Source organism: Salarias fasciatus, chromosome 4, assembly GCF_902148845.1.
Source record: "Salarias fasciatus chromosome 4, fSalaFa1.1, whole genome shotgun sequence".
NCBI lineage: Eukaryota > Metazoa > Chordata > Actinopteri > Blenniiformes > Blenniidae > Salarias > Salarias fasciatus.
Genome location: NC_043748.1, coordinates 5,512,752 through 5,536,530, shown reverse-complemented (window position 1 = coordinate 5,536,530; position 23,779 = coordinate 5,512,752). Strand labels below are relative to the sequence as shown.

At 43.7% G+C, this 23,779-nt stretch overlaps 1 protein-coding gene across 2 annotated transcripts in view; it reads left to right on the top strand.

Moving 5' to 3' along the window:
* olfm2a (olfactomedin 2a) overlaps positions 1–22,858 on the top strand; it is a 42,281-nt gene extending 19,423 nt beyond the window's left edge. The window contains exons 1-6 of one of the 2 annotated variants that reach the window (XM_030089426.1): positions 2,294–2,437; positions 12,711–12,860; positions 17,728–17,883; positions 19,523–19,742; positions 20,316–20,422; positions 22,145–22,858. In XM_030089426.1, coding sequence (XP_029945286.1) covers positions 2,294–2,437; positions 12,711–12,860; positions 17,728–17,883; positions 19,523–19,742; positions 20,316–20,422; positions 22,145–22,819 — 1,452 coding nt within the window. In that variant the 3' untranslated portion in view covers positions 22,820–22,858. Of the gene's footprint in view, positions 1–2,293; positions 2,438–12,710; positions 12,861–17,727; positions 17,884–19,522; positions 19,743–20,315; positions 20,423–22,144 lie in introns of those variants that run through there. The other variant, XM_030089427.1, reaches the window with a different exon arrangement.
* Positions 22,859–23,779: the final 921 nt, after the last annotated feature.

The following is a 23,779-nucleotide window of genomic DNA, read 5'->3' as shown; positions in this document are numbered from 1 at the left end:
AAATTTTGTATTATATTTCACAGAAATATGCTTTGTGTAAGTTGAGTGTGTAGTGACCTCTCTAGTCAGACATTAAATACACATTTTCTGACAATCGATGTGTCTATCTAGGCAGGGCTTACCACTTTGGACAGGTCAGCAATCCGCCGCAGAGTGAACGTAAGCTCAGACTTGAAACTGGGGTATTCTCACAGTAAGACAAGAGGGCTGCACTCAATATATACAACTACCTCAATATATGAGGTGAATGTTGATTCGTTTCCGATTGAAACGACACACTAATGTAACTACTGAAAAATGGAATTAGCGAGTCTCGATCATTCCCCATTCTCTAGAAAGTCTCTGTTGGACATGGAAAAATGGAAAAATGTCACTGTAAACATCTCTGCCATGTTCACCTTGTTTCTCCTTGAAGCGTTTTCCTCAGATCCAGTCAAAGACAGCCAGAGTCATCCCTGAGTGTCAGCCAGCCTTCAGTCTCCTTTCTATTGCTCACCACATGGTGGCAGTCTTGCTACAAAAATAAAAAAAATAAAAAACAAACAGCATCCAGGCGGTTGTGGGAGCTAGCAGGTGAGCTGAGGAAGGGTGACATTTTTTTGGATAGGGCTCAGAAAGCTGTCTTCTCTCATATCACTTCAGAGTCCGCCCCACACAGAGGAGCCTATATCACTCACCCAGCGTGACTTGGGTGGGGAGGGCCGCCCATCCATGGCTGACAAACTGAATAAGTCAGCAGAGCAGGAAGGAGGCAGGAAAGGGAGATGACCTGGCCGTTTTGTCTGTGGGGGCTGTTCTGTCATCATTACGCACGGCTGTTTAGGGCGTAAAATGACACCGCCGGTGGAGCAGCATCCGCCGAGAAATTCTTGCGAGAGCCTTAAAGGAGAAATTTGAGACATCCTCTAATTTCCATACTGCTTTATACCTCATTCGATCTTGCCCATAGCCGGGGAAGCGAGTGGAAAATGCAGGCAGCTATAATTTGGAGACGGACTACTTCTACAAAGTCCATCTCGGCTTCAGAGCACGTCTCACATCTGTCACGAAATAAGCGGAGAGCAAGCTGGATATGAGGTCCCAGAGGTGAAACGATACCAAAACACACTGTTGGGATGATAGCTGACACTGGCTTACCTGCTGTGATTGTGCTGAAAGCTGTAGCCGGCTGGATTACAGCTATACAACAATAGTACAAGTGAAGCACTGAAGAAGTAACATATAATCCTCCTTTGTTGAAGGAAAGAATACCACAGCATCCAGGTAAGGTTTACTTCTGGGTTCTAAATCCTGAATATATTGAAGGCTATTATGCACACCAAACTGCACTTTTTTAATTTTACACAGTTTGTATCAGGACAAAACCGTTAAGCCAGTATGACAATGTGGTCACACTCAGCAGAGTGACCTGGTGCGACACTGCAAATGAGCAGGTTAGAGGAAGATATAAGGTTTGTCATGAAGCGGAATGATTGATGAGCAGTCCCCAACAACTTTAATAGCTCACCAGCTGCTTGAATCCACAGGAGCTCCTGGCTAACCTTTAATTTACCCACCCAGCCCGGGAAATCAGCTGGTCTTCTGTTGAGGCGATGTGATGAGACTGCAGGACACCTTGCTCGACCCGGGAAGGCATTCTGGTGCCCTGGCCACTTTCACGTCACATAACATAGATCATAGTTTAACCCACCAGTCGGTCTCCTCGAGGATCGCTCCACCTCGGAAACGTGTGCACAAGCATGCGCCGAGATGCTGGCCATGAAAGAAAACACCAAATGTCAATGAATGAGAGTGAAAGTGAAAAGAATGGATACATGCATGCAAAACAGGGCTGGCAGGAACAGAGCAGAGGCTGATTGGGAGGGGATGAGACGTACAGGCAGCCAATGCGCAGCTCTGCATCTTGAGGAAGAGAGAGGGGAGAGAGAGGGGAGAGAGAGATAAGGGGAGAGTGAGGAAGTGAGACAGAGTGAGAGAGAGAGAGAGGGAGGGAGGGAGGGAGGGAGGGGGTGAAGCTGAAGCAGTCACTCTGAGAGGAAAGGCTCCAGTGTGATGCTTTTGGATGTGAGCTGCTCTCCTCGAGCCGGTCTCTGTCCATCCCTGTGGCTGAGCCGGTGGTGTGTGGGTCTGTGAGCTGCTCTGCTGCTGCTCGGGCTGAGCCACAAGCTGACTGGTCCATTTGCAGCCCAGACTGTCTGGAGCAGAGTGGGCTTGACCGGAGCCGGGGTCTCGAGCAGGGCAGGGTCGGGGTGGCGTTTAGGCCGTTTGTGCCGGGGCCCCGCTGGAAGCAAATATGAGCGTTCCCATGCTAAAGATCGGGGCAGTGCTCAGCACCATGGCTATGGTGACCAACTGGATGTCTCAGACTCTGCCTTCTCTGGTGGGACTCAATGGGACCGCTGTCTCCAGAGGGGGCACCTCAGAAAGGATTGTCAGTGTGCGTATGACTTTATTTGCTCTCTTGAAACTGTGTGCATGTGTGGGTGCGATGTTTTTTCTATTTTTTTTTTTTTTTTATGATGATGCTCCTGGGAGTGGAGGAAAGTGAGAAAGAGGCAGAGCAGATGAATGAAAGAAAGTGAGGAGACGGTGTGATAGCGGCACTGAATTTATGCTGTCCTCACTTTTCTTTTTTAACTCCGACTATCAGTGGGCTGTTTTCAAAGGAGGTGTACAGATGGACAGCTTTACTCTATTATCAGGAGGGATGATGGATGCAGATATGCATGTGAGAGCAATGTTTTAACCAAGCGTGAAGGATGTGCATGTTGCGAGTTGCATTAAGGATAATGACGCCGCGTTGTTGTGGGCTTGGGGTTGTGAGTGGTATAGTGAGAGGAGGCAAACAGTGTGGACATCTGTGGGAAATCATATGTTTTTGCCAAGCTGATGCAAAGGAGAAAGCCGTTGTGAGTGATGTTCGGGCTGATCGCATCTGTCAGCCACCTCCAGGGTGGGAGGATAGCAGTCAGATTCAGAGGTGATGAAGAAGGCTGAGAGGTTGAGACAGTTTTACAGTTTTGAGTCTTTAAATCTTCTCAACTGTTCTCTCTTCATAGTGGAACTTCAAGCATGAACAGTAGGGGGGGGGCAAATGTTTAGTTTTTTTTTCCAGAAGATGTCACATGCATATTTTGTCACACATTAGGTTGCACAGATATGAATGAAAGTCCTGTTTTTAGCTCTTATTGTGCCAACTAAACAAATTACACACTTTGTGACTCATCATTAGGTAATGATTGTTTTGCCTTGAACCTGAGTGTATTTTCAAAGTGCTATCCATAAAGAAAATTTGCTGATCAGAAACAGCAAAATACAATCGAACATCCCAAGAGGTTTATGTCCATCAGAGTGTGTGCGTTTGCATGCATGTGTGCACGTCTTTGAGCGAATGTTCATATGATAACGTACTTATACTCAGGCGTTATCTCAGGGGAAATGTCCATCTGTTTGAAGAAGGGGTTTTATTATTCATTATGATTTCTTAAAGTATATATTCACCACTTTATGTCTCCTTAATTAACGTGGGAGGAAAAAAAGGATTTTTTTTTTCCCACAGTGTTGTCTTTGTGAAAAGTCACACAGCCTTAACATATCATCCTCCACTGCCTTCATACATATGAAAACGAGGGCATCTTGGTACAATATTGAACTGCAACCATTCCAAATTAAAACATGTTTGCAATATTTACAACATTAAATTGTTTAATCCCATTGAATACTCACTTTCTCCCTGGAGGGGTAAATCCTTTTATTTCCCACAACTGTATATCCTGTTTGGGGTCAAAGGCAATAAATCTGCTGCCGCATTTATTCTCTATGAACTCATTCGAAATGAGACTTGTGACTTGAAGCTACGTCATTTGCATTTCAAAAGACTGGGTACAATAAAAGATTATAAATAGTTATGAGTGGATATTTTGTTTGGAGGCAACCCTCATTCACTACCAGTAAAGAAAAACGCTGCTATTGAACTTCATTTCATCAAAGTTTAATCAAAACTGATGAGGCAGTTTGATGGTGCCAGGAATTATTACAGTGTTACAGTCTGTTGTGATGGGAAATGTCTTTGCTCTGAGATGGGAATAATCTCCCGTCTTAAACAATGGCACTGAATAAAACTTTAATGTAAACCTCGCTTCAAAGTCCCATCACTATTAATGAGACATTTTCCTGTGATGATCTTCGAAGCAGGCATGACTCACAAACTGTTTGGAGCTCCAATCAAAGACTATTTAGCTCTTTCTTGTGACACTCTGGTGCTAGTATGCCACTGGCTATTGCTCGCCCGCTCCCCACCCTGGCACCCATGCACGCCGCGTTCCATATTCTCCCGGCTCAGAGCTATTTTCAAAGTCTGCTTCACTTGCTGTCTGTGCCCGTCTCCTTACCATCTGATCCGGGAACACAGCTGACTGACTTTATGTGTTCCCCTCTGCCATGGTGCTGAGCACAACACCGCCTGCATGCTTGTACACATCTGGATAGTGCAAAACCATGTTCCTTAATGAGTGGAAGAAACACGAGATCCGCCACACTTCCGTGGAGCTGGTCTTGATATATAGTGTGGTCAAGACAAGACTAATCTGCTCAGCTCGCAAACATAACATGACTCAGGCAGAAATACTTCCCTTTATATAAAAAAAACCAAAAAACATTCATTTGTAGCCATAGAGAGAAGAAGAGAGGTTTAAAGGGTCCTGGAGGCCAGGACCCGTTAAGAAGGGGCGCCAGGGATCACTTTCTAGAATCAGAAAAGAGACCCGGGAGACGGCTCAGTGACTTTGAAGGCTCCTTCTTTTATGTGTTTATAAGAGTGGGAGTACAAATAGTGTTGGTTTCATTGTAATGTTTGGAGAATCAGAGACCAGAATGGGATTTCACAGCCTTTCTTATGGGGAATCTAAAGTGCGCTTCCAGGAAAGCTGTCAAGGAACCACTATCGCCTGAAACTTACTAAACAATTAAAATATATTTTACATTCTCCAGATATTCTCTTTATGTTCTGTTTGTAAAAGCCTGTATTAGGAAATCGAGTACACCTGAGAAAGAGTTTGTTTCATAGAATATGACTTCTGATTTCTGAATTAAATGTCAACAATTTCACCAAAGAACATTTGACTTTTTTTTCTTCCTCAAAGCGCTCTGAGGAGGTTTTGAGTTATTGTCTTTGGGTGGCAGGAAATGTGTTTTAAGTGCTATTACTCAAGTGGAAGAAGCAACAAAATCTTTAAAAGTAAAATTCCTGCCAGAGATGCCTCTTAAAGTCTGGGACAAAGAAAGAGGAAAATGAGAATTAAACTCAAATATCATCGGCATATTGTGTATTATCTGCGTCATCTGGTCAGTTTGATGATGAGAATGTGAAAATCAGATGTGCGCTTCATACATTTAGAAAAAAAGACACAAGAACATACTTCACCAACAGCAATGAGATGAAAGCAGGGGCTGTCAAAGAATTAAATCCTGCTGAGATGTGATGTAAGATTAAAGGAAAACTGTCGAGACAGGAGATATTCTATAATACTAGCAGTGCAGTCAATAGGCTGAACACTCAAGTCAGTAACTATTGCTGCATTAGTTTATTTCTTTTAAATAACTTCAACCGAGTGTGTGCAAGACGAACATGCATAAATCATAAACTCCTTGTATCTACATAATACTGCATAGGAAGATAGAGCAGTGGGGTGTCTGTGCGTGTGTGTGTGTGTGTGTGTGTGTGTGTGTGTGTTGTGACGATTCCTTTGAAATCTAAAATAAGAAAGCTGTGAGGCAGTTGAGTGAATAAAATATTCCCACCATCAAAGGGGAGTAAGGACAACAAATGGCAGCGCACAAAGAGGCGGCGGCGAGGAAGCGAATGGGGTCACCGGGCGTCTGTCTGTCAGGATGTGAGACTGTAAACTTAATCACATCCACTGTGCCGTCTAATAAAGTAGATTGTAAAGATTGATCCTCGGCGATGGATTAAAGATTAAATACTGGTGCAAATCGTGTTTATTGTGTTGCTTTCAAACGGGATTTATTTGGCTTTTGAATCTGACAGGTGTCTTTTAAAGCTTGGCCACTGTAATCTCATTTTGAACTGCTTCGTACATTAACTCATTATGCAATAGCCCGCCGCACGAAGCCGTATTGATTCCAGACTGGAAATTCGAGCTTTTAGCAAGCTTCATTTGTCATCATGAGTGTCATTTCAACCGGCTGAACTCAAGCCCTGATCAGTGCTGCCTCTTTAAAATGCAATCTGATGAGCACACAATTCACACAAATCTGCGGTCCAAATTTTCCACCAGTGAAGCTCTGCCTGCGCTCTAACAGTTTATACAGTGTTTTCTCACACGAGCCACCCTGGCACTCGCTCGACTCTCCTCTCTGTTTAGCACCAAACGTGATCGAGCGTTCTTGTGCTGATGTAACCGCGGCGCCGATGCCAAACGCTTGTCACAAGGGCACCTGGCACGGCGCTAAGCAAGCAGTCCCAAAAAGTACGGAGTGCGATCGCCTTGCTTGTCATTGTTGAACACTGTCGGGAGTCTTTTTTTTTTTTTTTCCTTTTAATTCAAAACAGCACTCCCACAAAAGAATAAACAAAACAAAAAAAACAACATTTTAAGCATCTGCCCAACCCCAGTGTCATTCAAGAGTGATCTGAATTGGAAAGAGTGAGCCACAGATGGAAAGTGAGCAGGACAGCGCTCAGAGGAGTGGCAGCCATGGGAGTGATGGAGTGGGAGAGAGCAAAAGGCAGCAGGGAAGGAGAGGGAGGCAGCAGGGAGAGGGGCATGATGAGTTTATGAGTCATATTATTGACTGGCAACCATGCTGCGCTGATTGTGGTAATCGGTTTTCCTTGGGAGCGAGAAAGAAGCAGGGGCTTCGCTGGGAGTCTTCATTGAGTTTTATTTTAAAGGCCAGCAGCTGGCTCGTGCATAGAGGATTGGCTGATTGTTCATTTCAGAGTGTGTCGGTGTGTATTTCGCGCGTCTATCTCTATGTAGTCACTCACAGCAATGAGGAACAAACAGCGAAAATGAAATCTGATTTCTTGGCCATAATATAGATGGAACTGAGCTCCGTGTGGCAGAAACAGATGTTAACTGGGGACAAGTGCTGAGGAAAGTTAATGTCTGGCAAAAACACCACGCTGCGGAGGGAGAGTGAGAGTTACATAAATAAAGCTGGCATTGAAGGATAGAAACGGGAGCCAGACAGATTATATAGCTGGTACTTCTTATATTGTTAGCCTGACTTTCAGACTGACTTTCCTTGATGTTTCACATTATCATTCCCCATCTCTAAATCGTTGTTCTTTCAGTTCTCCCGCTCCCACACAATCCATCTTGTGTACAGTTGCAGTTTCCACAGATGTGATGCTCTGCGCTGTGCAGCGGTCAGGCCTCTCCAGTGTCTTTGCGTCTTTGCCCGTTTGCCTCTTCCGCCCGCCGCTTATGAAAGTTATAATAGACTTCTCGTCATGCTCATAAAGAAGGGAGCTGCAGATTTATGATCTCATTTAACTCTGGCTTCACCGCAGCCAGCTCCAGGCCCACTTTAATGAAACGCCAAAGGAAGTCCATCCTGCAACTCAACATTTAGCACCACCAGCTCAAATGTCTAATTGAATAATCCCCCTGAACTTTGTTAATCACTGAAACTACAAGGAGCTGTGGAGAATCACTCTGATCATATAATGTGATTATAATGTTCCCTCTAAACTGCAAATGCACCCAAAGCAGCGATCTGATATTGCACACAGCATATAGAAAACAGGTTGGAATAGCATCTCTCTTTCAACTCTCTCAGCAATGACTCAAGTTGTCAATCAGCACGGCGACTGGGCAGGATTTGAACGAAGCCAGATGAAATTAGAGACATTTATTCCTCATCGCTGTCAGCCTTTCCAAAGCCACAGGCCTGCCTCTTTGCCTGCGAGAGTATCAGTAACTCCTACTTTAATCGCTTTTCTTTAGGGAGAATGGAAGGTTGTGGTTGGAAGATATGCCAGAAGCTGATGGTGAGGATTCATATCATGATATCAAATGCGATGCCACGGAAGCACAGAGAACCCCGGGGCGGTGCGAAAGGGGCGAGCCAAAAATCTCAGAGTCATTTTCATTGTATTCAGTGAGCACTATTGATTTTTCCCCTACACTCGCCCTCTGTGGTTTCCCTGTTTTCATTGCTGCTGTTTTCTTCCATAATGGGTTTTTGCATGGCGGCCAGGTGACAGCTTCATATCTGGCACTTACATATTCCACTTCATCCCTCACATCTAACGGGCGAATTTCTGGGACGGTGAACTCAACGCCTTCTCTGTGCTGAAAGACGAGGACTGTGTCTGGGCAGAGAGGATTATCCCCGCCTAAACCTGGAATGCCCCAGCTAGCCACCACCGATAGCGTGATAATAGTGATCGCACAGGTTACGTTATCATCCCTCACCAGGCAGAATAGTCTAATGCAGTGCCGGCCCACTGTGTGTAAACACTATTCACTCTCTATTCCAGCCTGCATGCGTTCAGCTTTTTCGAATTACACTGGATATTGAGAAATTTGTTTTTGCAACGGCTAATGAAATCGCTGATAGACTAACAATCCTAAATGAACCAGTGTCAATGACCCATTCTTTATCACAGACAGACAACTTAATCATTTTTTAGATTAATAATTCAGCGCTCCGTAACATATTCAAGTTTACTACAATCACTCCCAGAGACCATTGGCTTATGAGCTTTAATATATAGCAGACACAACGCGCCAGAATAAAGCACATTTGCATTTAAGAATTACCGGTTCCCTCCTGCTCTCTAAACTGCCACTGTGATGAGAATGAGGAAGTTAGTGCGGAATGGATAGGTGGGTGGTAATGAAATTGGAACCGATTCAAATCAGCTCTTAATTTCGGCCCAGCATTTATGAAACATTAATGAAGAGAAGGGGAGGATGTGTTGCTGTGAAATCTCCCCAGCACAGGATAAGCACAGGAAGAGCCCAGCATGGGCTTAAACATGCTGGAAAATGAAGAAAGTATTGTAATGGAGAGGACATGTCTCCAGTGGTACTCTGATGAGTTTAGCCCCTTTTTACTGCCCAGTAAGTGTCATTACAAAAAGTCACACCGACGCCGACGGTCTCCCCTTTGAAGCGCGTAGAAACATGAAAAATTAATGCACACTTCTGCAATCATTCGCAAGAATCTTTCCGAATCCAAAAATGAATATCTGGCGCCGGGGCGGAGCACCCCCACATGCATGGATATGAGATCACTTAATTGAAGGCGCCACATATTGTCACGTTGAGTAACTTAAGTAGATTCTGCAGTCTGAGGCCAGCCTCCACCTGTTAACACTGCAGGATATCAACTGTAATGAGAAGCCATTGTGTCCTGCTGAGGCCTCTCGTAGCATTTCACACACGTCCACGGCACTGAAGCAGCTGTTTCATATGCTCTCTCGTTCTGCAATATGTGGTACAACTGCAGGAAATTAGAGGGAACGAAAAAGAAACATTCTGAGGGTGCTCCGGTAGGGTATGTTGTGAATCACTGGAGATCAAAATTCAAGAATGAATCAAAAATATATGCTCGAACACCATTTAATTAGATACACAATCCAATGAAAGATAGTACAACAGCTCAATACGAGATATTCTTTTACAATGCTAATTCCAGTTGCTTTGGCTATATAAAAAAATTGCTATTTCAAATAATACTATTTTGACAAATCATCTCTCAGTATGAAGCAGGAAAGTCTCAAAATGAACGTCCGGTTCAATTCAAGTCTCTGACAATCTCCAGCAAATGTGAACCTTATTACTTTTGCATAGGCAGAATTTATGCCAGAGCACGTTGGAATGAATCACATTAGACCGTACCTAATGAAGTAGCCAGTGAGGGTATATGTGTGTCGGCTGATATGTACAGAAATACACTGGCACGCTGACAGCAATGCCACGACTCGAATGAGCAGTCACCCACACGCACACTACAGCAAATCAGAAATCTTGACAGTGAGTGAGATGCAGGCAGCGGAACAGACAGAAAAATAAGCCCCACCTTTCTGCCCCCGGGCAATAGCAGAATGAAATAAACCATCACAGGCTGTTAAAGAGCAGAAAGCTCTGCGGTGAAAGCCGCTTCTTTCGTCCCGTCTCGACTCGAACTCCCGCTACTGTAGGCCTCTGTTGTCTCTTCAACCCATCAGCCCTCTGATCCACGATTGCCTCAAAAGAGGGAAGGATGATAAGAAAGGTGCTGACTGACAGAAAAACTGGGCAAGTCAGTGCAGATACTGTAGAAAGATTCACAAATCTGCTTCACTATAGGAGCTGGGAGAATTATAGTAACTGATAAATTCTACACAGTCATTCACACCAAAGTAGACATTTAGTCAAATTGAAATACGACATACATGGTTTAAACTCTGGAGGAATAGATGAGTCAATTATATTTGCATGTATTTGTCTCAGAATCTCATGAGTCTGTTTAATTTTTATGGAATCTTAGAATCCATAAATTCAAATAAAGATGTCTGATTAATGCCACTGTTGAGAATGTGAGTGAAAACGTTAAATGATTTTTAAGTCACTCACACGGTTGTAGCCTGTCTGCCACAATCGAATTTGGAGTAAGTCAGTTTTCAGATTCGCTCACTCTGAGGCTGTGAGAGGAGAGCCGGGGTGGAAAAGGGGAGATGGGATGGAGTGTCGAGGGACCGGCGGGAGTGACAAGATGTGACAGTGAGCACATTGGCTCGCGGGGTGGCTGCTGCTTTACACTCCAATCACACAGTCCCCTTGTCCCCCAAGACATTTTAATCTGATCCCCACCCGACCCAAGGAGACGAGAGCACTGCACAACACCGCTCAGAGGAAAGCAGGGCGGAGCCACAGGAATTTATAGCCACACTTTTCCTTCCATTTATGGAAAAGGCTCCTTAATTTTGTTGGAACCCCTGGACCGGTACAGTCCCACCAGCTCCCTGCAGTTCTTTGTTTCTGTACTTGGTAAATAAAAAAATAAATGCCAAAGACTGACTTGAAGCTGTTGTTTATTTAGCAGTACTATAAACATGTGTAAACTGGTATTTTAATGCAACTAACAGCAGCAAGCCTTCTTCATTGCAAATTGCATAAAAAAACCAACATATAAAAGCATCAATAAAAAAAAAACCCCATGAGCATAAAAAAAATAAATAAATAAAAATCAAGCATTCATTTGAACTTTCTGGAGTATATACGCGTGAGCAACGAGATTATATATGAATACGTTTTAACATTGGCAATGCCAGTGTTTTGATTGATTGAAGGACTGTGTGACGGTAATAGCAGCAGTATTAATATTTTAGCTCAGACTGATCAAGTGAGCCGTCTGTGTGGAAAAACAAGATGAACTTTCTCCAAGCTTGCAAACAACTACCATATAAAGAAACTTTGTTTTTATAATCAAGCATGCTGAATACACTGTAACATAGTAAAACATTACAAAATGTATTATCAAATGTCAACATGAATGAGGACCAGAGGACGCAGAGGACGCAGTGGACCAGCGAAGCGAACACTGTGTCGGGCTTTCCTACGTTTGAATAACTTCAAGTCCTTCTTTGGCATTTTTTATACTCTACCAAATAAAGAAACGCAGAGCTTGGGGGAGCCGGTGGGACTGCAAAGGTCCAGGCCTCCAACCAATCCAGCTCCATCATTTAATCGTTCTTTCTCTCATTACATTGTACTTCCTGTGCTGACTGTGTGTTAAAGCAGTGTGAATGAACGAATCACCGCAGCCCGGCCTCTCTGTGTAATCTGTGCGCTGTGTGTGGTTGCAGGCACGCAGCACTACTTTTGATTGGATTAGTCAGAGAGAGACATCCATCCTTTTAGCCCCGTCCCCCTCCTCCACTGGTAACGGACTGCATTATCGATCCTGAACAGCTCCATTTCCTTTCTGTGTCCAAACTTATTAGATGTTCTACTTTCGCACAGCCTGGCCCAGTCCCACGTTCTTCCTCTCTTCTTTGTAATCTGAATGCTTCTCACATTTGTCTTTGTCTTTCCGATACTCAGTCAAGCTCTCGTCAGTCAAGTTGTTGTGTTTTTGAAACCCTTTGCGTCTATGCTCTCGTTTCATCTTGATCTACACCCATTTCCGTTTTCAACCTGTCCTTTATGATATTGCCTTTGCAAAAATTTCTCCTTTGGTGTCTTTCCTTCGATGAGTAGCATCTCTGTCAACCTCTGACTTCTCTGTCGCTCCCCAGTTAATGCTGAAATTAGACAGAAACTGATTTGGATGATTGGGGGGCATCAGCTGCCATTATTTGTCTTTGGGGAAGAGTCAGTTTTGACAGAGTTACAAAGAGAACAACAGTGCGATGGGAGAAATTATGACTCCACAGCTAACCTGCAGTGACAGAATGAGTGCAACTAATCATCATATGGACTGTATCAAAGGGTCTTTTCTCTTCCGAATGCTTTCCACAAGTCTTTCACGTATTAGATAAATCTGTCGGTTTAGAAATGTTGCATGAGGATGCAAGACTAACGGATGATGTGCGCTGGCAGAATGAAATATCTTGTCTGCCCTTGTGCAGTTTGAAAACCTGCGTGGTTGCAGAATAGATAAACAACAGCAGACAGAAGCAAGCCATCTTTGCATATAGTCTAAGATATATGTCTCTCTCTCTCTCTCTCTCTCTCTCTGTGTTCCGGCAGGCTCTTTACCCGAGTCCAGAGGAAGGCTGGCAGATCTACAGCTCGGCACAGGACGCAGATGGGAAGTGTATCTGCACCGTGGTCGCACCGGCCCAGAACATGTGTAACCGCGACCCACGCAGCAGGCAGCTCCGCCAGCTCATGGAGAAGGTGACAGCTGTCAATACATCTCACTCACTTTTTTGGACACGACTGTACCCCCCCCCAACACACACACACACACAAGACACACAAACACATACTGCCACACTGCGCTCGTGTCTGGCGCCGTCTGTCACATGCGGGCTGCCGAAGTGAACAGCCTTCTTTCACCTCGCGGTGAATCAGTCAGGCGGATAAACGTGACAATCGCAGGATTAGTTTTGAGAACCGCACTTTGTTGAGGTCAATAAATGATGAAGGCATTGATAAGATAACTTCATGGCAGGTTTATCTTCTTTCTTCAGAATTACTCATAAGTTGATGAAACTTTTGTTTTTGTCATATAACACTTAAGAGGACAGTGTGCAGTCGTGTATATAGTGTGAAGAAAACAGGATTGTGAAAGCTTTTTTTAATCCAGTTACTTTTATTGAGAAATATTACATTTTTATGTTACACTCTATGACTTTAATACATAAAGAGCACTTTTATTGGAGTTTATTGAGACAAATAAGCGAGCCTTAAAGGGATACTTCAACATTTTGGCAAATTGGCCCATTTAGCGCAATTCCTTAGTCATTTCGAACAGCATACTTCTTTTTGTGAGGGCAAGCTGTTGTTTATTCAGAGGCAAGTCGGGGAAGGTTTTCGGGACACAATGGAAGTGAAAGGTATTTTTGTTCCCCCTCGTCAAACTCATCAAATACACAATCCAATAACTCCAAAACACTTTGGTGGGCACGTTTTAATCCGCACATTCACTACGCTGTGAAATATTATTGCAAAATTACGAGATTGAGTTGTTTGTGCGAAGATTGCTAAGACGGAACTACTTACTAAACATGGCGTCTGGGCGTAGTGATCTCAAAAGAAAAAGTAGTTCCCAGTATTTGCTTCAGTGTCGTAACGCTACAATATTATTTGTTGATGTTCCACAGCGTAGTGAATGTGCGGATCATAACGTGCCCACCAAAGTGTTTTGGGGTTGTTGGATTTCGTATTTGATGAGTTTGATGAGGGGAACCAAAAATACCATCCACTTCCATTGTGTCCGTCCCGAAAACCTTCCCCGACTCGCCTCTGAATAAACAACAGCTCACCCTCACAAAAAAAGAAAGTATGCTGCACTAAATGGGCCAATTTGCCAAAATGTTGAAGTATCCCTTTAAAGTAGAATTTAACAACAATTTATTTATTTATTTTAAAAAGTGCCCTCCATGAAGTGAAACTGGATGCATTCAGCCTTGGTCTTTTAATGTTCCGGATGTGGCTGAAAAAGAGAGAAAGATAACTTGTCCACAAAGCAGTGCAAGAATTAGCAAATGCTTTGCTGGCACAGTTCTACAGTCTGATCACCTAATGTGAGATCATGAAGACGACCTATACCTCAGTGATTATTTCTCCTATGTGCCTCTGTCACATATGACTAAAATAATGCGCATGCAGAAAAACATACTTTATTTCAGCAGCCAATATGCAAAGTGTTATCGACCCACAGCTAAGTGTATGCAAATGCTTTTTATTGCCACTGTCCTGTGCACACATATACACACACACACGCACACACACACACACGCTGATGTTGAGCCAGAGACAGTACACCGGTGCCCTTTTCCTCAATGCCCACCTGGATTTTTTTTTCCCCCCTGACCTGAGCAAAGATGTAAAATTACTTTCAGCTGCTTAATGGATCTTGGTTGACAGAGCTTTCATTTTTTCTGAATTTTTTGAATACCAAAAAGTTTAGAATAGATCAAAAACAGTGTGGATGATCAGAAACAGAGTGGCTGTAAGCCAGGAAGTAGAATAGAGGCTCTGAGACAGGAGGGGGGGCGATAATGATGGGGTCTTGTGAGGATGGATGGGGCTAAATTGAGATGCTGTATCGGCGCTGAGGCCCGTATAGATCAATGAGACACCTGAATTCACATACTGCATTCATGCTCATTGAAGTTTCCCTTTCCCTCCTGACAGTCTCTGTCTGCCGCTGCCTCATGTACAAGTTCATACAGATAAAATCTACACTCATACACACTTTAAAAGATGTGGGTAGAGTCCCACAGAAAAGGCTCAGTCTGACAGAGAAACAGATGACAGACAAACCCTTTCACTGAAAATGACGGTGCGGAGATAACCTAGATCCTAGGAATTCATGTGCATACACACACACCAACACACATATATACACAGTATATATAATTCATGTCTTTTTCTGTGCATGTGTGAGTGTCTGGGCCTTTTAGTATTACGAATACTGTCTACAGACAACTTGGTAAATGTTTAATAAAAGGTGTAGTTTTGAGTGTTTTTAGTACTTTTAGTGCTCTTCAAACAACACACAATGACTTTATGTTTGAGTAAGACTTAATTTGTAAAGAATGAAACATTTCTCTATTTGTGAAGGTGCATCATGTTGAAGCTTTACAAAAAATCTGCATTCAACTAAAACTTACTCATTTTTATTTGCCGTATCATTGTTTTCACTTATGTTAATTCTGTTGGAGAGTACCGTATTTGCATTTCAATTGGTCATGCAGTTGGACTTTCTTAGTTCACACACTTGAGTCTCAAAGAGTTTGTTGCCCTACACAGAGGACACGGTTTCACCTGAACAAAGGTGAAAGCTAAAAACAATGGCAGACTCTGTGTATCTGTGCAGATATTAGTTTCATGTCACTAAGAAGCCACCTTTTGAACCCAGCGGAACACGGCAATTAAATAGACCAGATCTGCAAATGCTCTCCCTGACAGAAAAGGCCGAGGATACGCGAGCAGTGTCCCCTCAGCGCTGCGTTCAAAGCAAACTGACCTTGTGCATAAACCTCGATTCAGCTCTGTGAGGCAGACGAAAGGCCGTCCAAAGCAGAGCTGACCTACACGAATGGTACTGCGGCGGCACTCACTCAGCGCAGACTCTGAACACTCCGTCCAACCTTCACCTCCGCCTGACTGATTGAGTTGAGATGAAAATTAGATAAAATGAGGTTTGAGGGCAAAGCCAGGCATGCGAGGCCAACAAATCAGGATTCAGAGCAGTGAATCATCACAGCCGACATCAAGTAGATGCATCTGCAACTGTTTGGAAGTGTCGGGACAGTGGGAGCGAAACGCTTGTGTTTGTGGATCAGTCACAACAGCGCAGCAGATTGAGCCTTTCTAACAGCCACCAAAGCATTGGAGGACAGTCACACCGCCTTTGTTTGGACAGAGACGTTTTACTCTTATTCCTCCAACTTTTCCATATGCATTGCTGTCAAACAAGTTTTAATTGGTGAAGAAAACATTTTCTGTCCAAATACCCAGTTGATGGAGCATGTGGGAGATAAGCTGGGTGTAGAAAACTGACTGGACACAAAGTAATTGAGTGGGCAGGGAGAGAGTAGGCATGTCGGGCATTTGGTGCAAAACAGACTTCACGCCAAACTGTGACCTTTGAGAGTTGGGTTCTGTTGTTGTTTTTATTCCGAGTGCTATGAATATTATGTGTGCTTGAAGTTTTTGACGGTGCATGTCTGTGCGGGCGGGCGTCTGTGTGTGGGTGTGTGCGTGGTCGTGCGCGTTGCACGTGAGCGTCCTATATGCACGTCGGCGCTGTAGCATTTGTTGACGTTCACATGATTCCTGGCCAGTTCGGTGCAATGTGCAGGAGATGAGGGGGTGTACGAAGCAGTAGGCTGGTTATGCAGCCACAGAGTGGGCCGCAGGAGAGTGAGCAAGCTGAGCACTTCGTAAAAATTAAACATAGTGCAAACAGAGTCCTCTGAGAAGCAGAATTCAATAAACGCCTACCTAATGGCATGTTTACTTTTCCACAAGGTTCACTCCGTTACATGCTGTATGGATCCTTTAATTCGTGTGCACTCTCATGATTATTATATTAAAAAGACATACTTTTCTTATTTTACAGCTGTGGTGTGATAGTCAGCTATGTAACAATAAACAACCTGTTGAATTCCATTCATTCTTCTGGTACGTGAAATAACTTTTTGGATTTTTAATCTTATTTAGCAACTTTGTAAAATTTTCTCGACATCCGTACTGTATGAAAGAATCTATCTTTGCTCAGATCAATTGTTCATCACTTTATTTTACATAATAGTGTGGACTGTATTCCTCTCCTGCTCTCCACTACCCAATATATGCTATTTCAGATAGTGTAGAGGGGCTTTCATTTCTGCTTATTTCCATCTCGCACTCGGTTTAAAAAGATATCACTTTTTGTATGAACCGGAATATTGCGATGAAGAATTGCAATAGATTGATGCCTTGAGGGCAATCAATTTTTCCCCCATACTTGCATATCCCTGCGGAGCTGCAACTAATCACATACATACGAGAGTCTGGAGTTTATTGAAGGGCAAATGCACCGACTGACCAGCGCATCCACAGCTGAGGGCCAAGAGTTTTTCCATTCAGAGAAACCTAGAAATGGATTTTGGATTTTTCTCTGTATTTTTGAGCCGTAAAAAGAAGAAAAGTACTAACAAACAAACTATACTAAAAATAGCAGGGCACATACTTTTGGTTAAAGTTGCTCAGGTTCGTCTGTTTTGCTTTTCTCCAAAGCAGGATTTTGGAAATACATATATATAGAATCTGTTTATATGTGAGATGCAATTTAAAATAGAAAATGAAAAAGGCCAGACTGAATATTCACTACCTATTATGTCAGAACAGTAAACATTCAGTGATTAATAATAACCAATACAGCCAGCTGCAAACTATCGAGTTTGTTTTTGGTGCATCTACTGAGCTCAACTCATACAATGAATCTCAAACTTGAGGCGCAGTGACAATTTATTCATTCATTATGCTTTTGCTCATCACAAAATTAACAATTAATAAAGCTAATTGTGTGTTTGACTGCATGTAACAGGTTCAGAACATTAGCCAGTCCATGGAGGTGCTGGACCTCCGGACATACAGAGATCTGCAGTACGTGAGGAACACGGAGAGTTTGATGAAAGTGGTGGACGGGAAGCTGAAGGTGGCCTCTGAAAACCCCCGCAGCCTCAATCCAAAGGGCTTTCAGGTAAATGCTTTTTATTGTTTTCTGCATGTCTGTCTTTGTCAAATGAATATTCAAAGTGCTGGAGGAAGCACGGCTTGCCACACTTGTGCAAATGCATTGCAATCCATTTTGCCCTTCACACGCAATAAAATTATATGGCTCACGATTGGCTGCTGCATAAACATAGGTGCACACACTAAATTCCAGAACTTTATGCGACTTTTTGACTCACACACACACAGAGGAATTCATTGTGAATACACACACTCCTGAATTATTAAATTCCTGAACCTCAATAAAGCCGTTTTTTTTTTTTTTTAATCCATTTCCTCTCTTTCGCTCTCTTCCTTCCCATCTAGTATATACTCTTAACATTCTGTTGTCTGCCTTCAGATAACAGGCACATATATTCACATTTGTCCATACCTTATCTCAGTACAAGTTGGAGTACAGCTACCATTACCGCTGGGCCTTTTGTCTTCCTGTCAGCAGCCTGTCTCATCCTGGCTTTCTCCACATTCCTCACAGATATTAGATGGACCATAAAATAGTTTGATTAAAAGACACCCTGATAAATGCAAAGTGTGCTTTACTGCTGGGCTCGTGCCTGAGCACGGGGACAACCATGAATTGCTACGTTTTTGCCTTCACAGTGTTTCATGAAGGCCGTTCCAATTAAGCGTTTGCGAAATTACCCAGCCCGAGATGAGTGAAAGACGCAGAACGAATAGTGTTTTGGTTCCACGTCTGATGCATGGGAATCAGAGTAGAAAAAAAAAAAAGCAGGATTTGACCAGAGCAGGTTGGCTGATGAATGCGTGCAGCTTTACGTTGCCGATGGCAGAGCGCGGGGAGATTAACGAGAGTGAATTTTCGTGGCTTGAAAAAGTGAAAATGAGATTTATGATGTGGCGCCACAGGGGTGAGAGCTGCTCCATCATCAGATTTACGATAAACCTTAACAAGGAGGAAACAGCCCCTCCTGTGGCGACCACGCTATATTGATACACCTATTTCTCTCCTGAGCTCGGCACCTTCGGCGCAGGCGGCCCGGTTCTCCTGCTGCTTTCCGCAGTCCCATCTATGGACACATTGTTCTTTTCTCTTCCAAACACAACTGCGAGGCACTGAACGAAGTTTACAACTTGCAGGTCATGCTTCAGACTGTAGGTTAAATTTAATCGCTCGAGACTTCGGGCCAAATTGAAAGTAATGTCTTAATCAAATGGCTTTCAAGTCAACACACAACACTGTAAAAGGAAATTAATCTACGGGTACAGATCGTAAAGAAAAGCTGACACAGAAACTACGTGGACATCTTAAAAACAAGACATACAAATTTAGACTTGAGATTAAATGTTTGATTTTTTTTGCAGAGAAATATTTGTGTAAAGTAAATATCAGGAAACCTGAAATGAGAGGAGCCCATTTCTTAGATGAACAAATTGGAAAAAGCAGCACCAGGCTGCATAACTGAAGGAAGGCAGCCAAACTGTCCAGATTGACACAAACCCAGAATCTGCCACTGAAGATTCAGCTGCTGGCTCCTCTCTGCATGATTTTCTACACTGACCTGCACAGTCCACCTCCTCCTCTGTCCTCATTCTTCTCACTAGCCATGTGTTTTGCCATTGTCTCCTTCCCTTTGATCGCTATCTAGGAGTTGAAAGACAAGGTGACCCAGCTGCTCCCCCTGCTGCCAGTGCTGGAACAATACAAGACTGATGCCAAGATGATCTTGCGTCTTCGGGAGGAGGTGAGGAATCTGTCCTTGGTGCTCATGGCTATCCAGGAGGAGATGGGGGCCTACGATTACGAGGAGCTGCGCCAGAGAGTTCTGCTACTGGAGACCAGGCTCCACTCCTGCATGCAAAAACTAGGTACACAAAATATATATGCTAATTAATTTTGGGTGGTTGGATGTGTGGTTATTTGTTTATTTATTCATTTAAATCTCAAATGCTTTATCAAACTTCGCTTCCCATGTTTAAACAAGTGGAGGTTTTAGCAGCTGCACTGCAGAAAGGAATTAATGAGAAACTTAAGATCACCAATGGTCAAAGTTGCATCTCAGGACTTTAATTATCTGCATGAATAGGGAAAACAATAGCTCAGGGAATCGAGATGAATAATTGATCTGGCTTTTCTATGTGATATGTTAGCCAAAAGTGATGATTTTACAGATATATAAGCTGATGACCTAAGAGGAAAAGCAGCAGTTAGCTCATTACTGCTCAGTTAGTATTTCTGCAATAGAAAAAGTACACTGCAGTGTAGTTAGTGAAACATAATTTAGGTATTTTTCTTAACACTACATGTGTTTTAATTAATAATTCCAAAAAAAGCCCTATCAGAAAACATAAAGCCAAGTCCTGTGTAACATCCATGTCTGTGTGTCTCACCTTGCTTGAATAAACATTTCTTTTCATCCTTTTCCCTTCTTTGACCTTCAGGATGTGGAAAGCTCACCGGCGTCAGTAATCCCATCACAGTTCGCGCATCAGGCTCCAGGTTCGGCTCCTGGATGACAGACACGATGATACCCAGCTCAGACAACAGAGTGAGTTTCTCAATCTCTTTACAACAAATCGAATATTTTGTTACTAACTATAGCTGAAGTCCATCGACTACTTATTAAAAAAAGGGAACGCTCCTCCCGGCACAGTTATCTCAGTATTCCAGTAAATGATTGAGTGCTTTGCCTGAGCAGGACTTCTCATGAGCTCTCAAGGAGCAAAGACAGAGAAACGGGAATGCAGAGCTGAGTCACTGATGGATCGCATCTTTTCACTCCACCCTGTCTCCCTCTGTCACTACAACTGCTGCTGATTGATCACTTTATCATCACTGGAGGGATGAATGGGTTGTTTGGACCAAAGTTTTCTAAATCACCTGGGTAGTTACAAAGAGGTTTCTCAAATGCGTCGGACCTGGCTGACATCATAGCTGATTAGCCATGACGCGGGGCTTCGTACGCGCAGCCGCAGTGGAAGTTTGCGAAGGAAATGTGCACAAGAGGGGCATGAAGTGATGAACATTTGTGATCTATAGTAAATGTTGACATGGTGTCGATGGAGAGGCTGAAGAATGGATGACTAGTCATCTATAGGGAAGGAGTGAACTGATGAAGTTGAAGAGGAGAGATGAGGTTGGTCTTTTGCCTCTTTGCAATGACTCATATCAGGCTAAACAGATATCGCTGACAGGAAAGGTCAGTTTCTGTGATTGAGCGGCCTGATCTTTGCCTTTAATCACCTGACATGCTGCAATCATGTTAGACTTCTTGGATCAATTTCCCATTGCATTAATAGAGAGATACATCAGCAGTGTCACGTCGCCATCTGCAGCAATCATTATAATCATATTTGGGGAAATTCCATTGTCGCTCATGAGCCAAACAGATGAGAAAAGAAACTTGGTCTGGAGCTCCGGCTTGGCTCGGCTCCCACTCCCACTCCAGGGACTTATTTAGCAAGCACAGGAGAAACAATGCCTAATGCTCCATAATCTCTCCTCCTCCATAATTCAACTGCTGTACCTCTCACCACCCTCGACTCCTCCCATACCCTTCCCCTCGCCTCACTGCAATCGGAAAATGCTTATTCTTCACCTGAGAGGGAAGCAAGAGCAGGGCAAGAGGGAAAATAGGGAGAAAAATTATGAGAAGAGAACCAGAAAGAGAGCTTGCATCTTAGCAAAGATCTCCTTGATATGTTAAGGGCATAATAAATATCTAAGCCAACTGCAGTTTAATTGAATCAATTAAAAGCTGAACTGTGCCTCAGTGGAAGCAGTGAGGCAATGAGGAGGGAGACGCAGCCAGCGAGGGGCCATGTCAGTGGAGAGATCCGCTGAGAGTGCTTGAGGAAAAAGATAGAGTTGCTAAATGGATTGATTTTCTGTAAATGTGGACTGGAAAGGCCAGGGAGCACAAGCAGTGGTTGACTGCAAAGCACAGGCAACATCTTCACCCCCACATACAGGAGAAATCAATAGTCTCTCCCTCACACACACACACACACACACTAAAGTATGCACAACTGCACGAGGGTGTACATGCGTGCACAGACAAGTACAGATTTACCATTTACCACAGACACACACACACACACCCCTTGCCCTGGGCATTACCACTAGCAGTAATGAAACATCACTTAAAGTGTTTTAGCAGAAAGGCATGCCAGATGGAGCGCGTCCCCTGTAACCTTCAGATCTTCTCATTACGTCCTTTAGCTTAACCTTTCTTTCCAGCGGCATTTATTTTTCTTTTTTCTCTCCTCAGGTGTGGTCCATGGACGGGTACTTCAAGGGGCGGCGTGTCCTGGAATACCGCACGATGAACGACTTCATGAAGGGCCAGAACTTTGTGCAGCACCTGCTGCCGCACCCCTGGGCCGGCACCGGGCACGTCGTCTTCAACGGCTCACTGTACTACAACAAGTACCAGAGCAACATCATCATCAAGTACCACTTCCGGTCTCGAAGCGTGCTGGTGCAGCGCAGTCTGAGCGGGGCTGGCTACAACAACACCTTTCCGTACTCCTGGGGCGGCTCCTCCGACATCGATCTGATGGCAGACGAGAACGGCCTCTGGGCCGTCTACACCACCATCCCCAACGCTGGGAACATTGTCATCAGCCGCCTGGAGCCCCAGAGTCTGGAGGTGCTGCAGACTTGGGACACAGGCTTTCCCAAGCGCAGCGCAGGAGAGTCTTTTATGATCTGCGGCACGCTGTACGTCACCAACTCCCACCTGGCCGGCGCCAAGATCTACTTCGCCTACTACACCAACACATCTAGCTACGAGTACACAGACATCCCATTCCACAATCAATATTCTCACATCTCCATGATGGACTACAACCCCCGGGAGAGGGTGCTGTACACCTGGAACAACGGACACCAGGTGTTGTACAATGTCACACTGTTCCAGGTCATCAAGACTTCTGGGGACTGAACGCTAGGGCCTTCAGACTGATCCACTCAAAAAAAAAAATGCTGTGATCATTGTTGGGGAGGGACAAAAGAACTGGGCGGAGGTGGGTACAGACTGTGGGAGGTGTGGGTCGGGAACTTCAGTGTTTTGGGGTATAGGATATGATTTTTTTAAAACAATTTCAATCTTCATAGAGTGCTATTCACATTCTCAAAAAAATACTGACAGTCGAGTCAGTAAAGATATCAAGACTGAGAGCTTCGAATTTTTCCTTCTGTAATGAGTAAGCATGGTTCTTTTTATTTGTGATGAAAAATAAATATCCTCTTTACCATTTATCACTTTGTATGTCATCATAACTTTGACTTTAAATCAAGGTTTTCTGTATTTTGGAGAGAGGGGCATAATGCTTTTGTATGTAAAACTATGTAAATTCATGGCCTCAAACTATGAAAGCATCAAGAGGTGAAGCCTTCCTTTTGGAGCTGGCTTTCTTCTGCCATCTCACAGCAGGAAGTGTCCTGCTTCAAACATGCTGGCCTGCCCTTCATGTGCCTGAGTGGGTTTCATCCTGGTGATCTGACTAAATCCCAAATCTAAAGACCTGCTTGTTGGGTTATTTAGTGACGCAAAATTGTCCAAAGATGTGAATATGTGCGTGGGTGATTATTTTTCGCCTTGTGATGGATCGGCAACCTGTCCTGCGTGCCCTGATGGCACCTTGTCTTTCACTCAGTGTCAGCTGGGATGGAATCTAACGTTCAGCAACCCGAGACTGAATGAAGTACAGAGGCTGATGAGTAGAGAATAAATGAAAAAACAAATATATATGTCCTTATTTCACCTAAATCTCACTTTGCTTAGATGAAACCAACGCTGATGGCACCAATCCACAGCAATTAATATCTTGTCGGTAGAGTTATTAGTGTTGAAACCAAAGGCTTTAACATGAAGCAGTGACAGCATGTGGTTACTGACAAG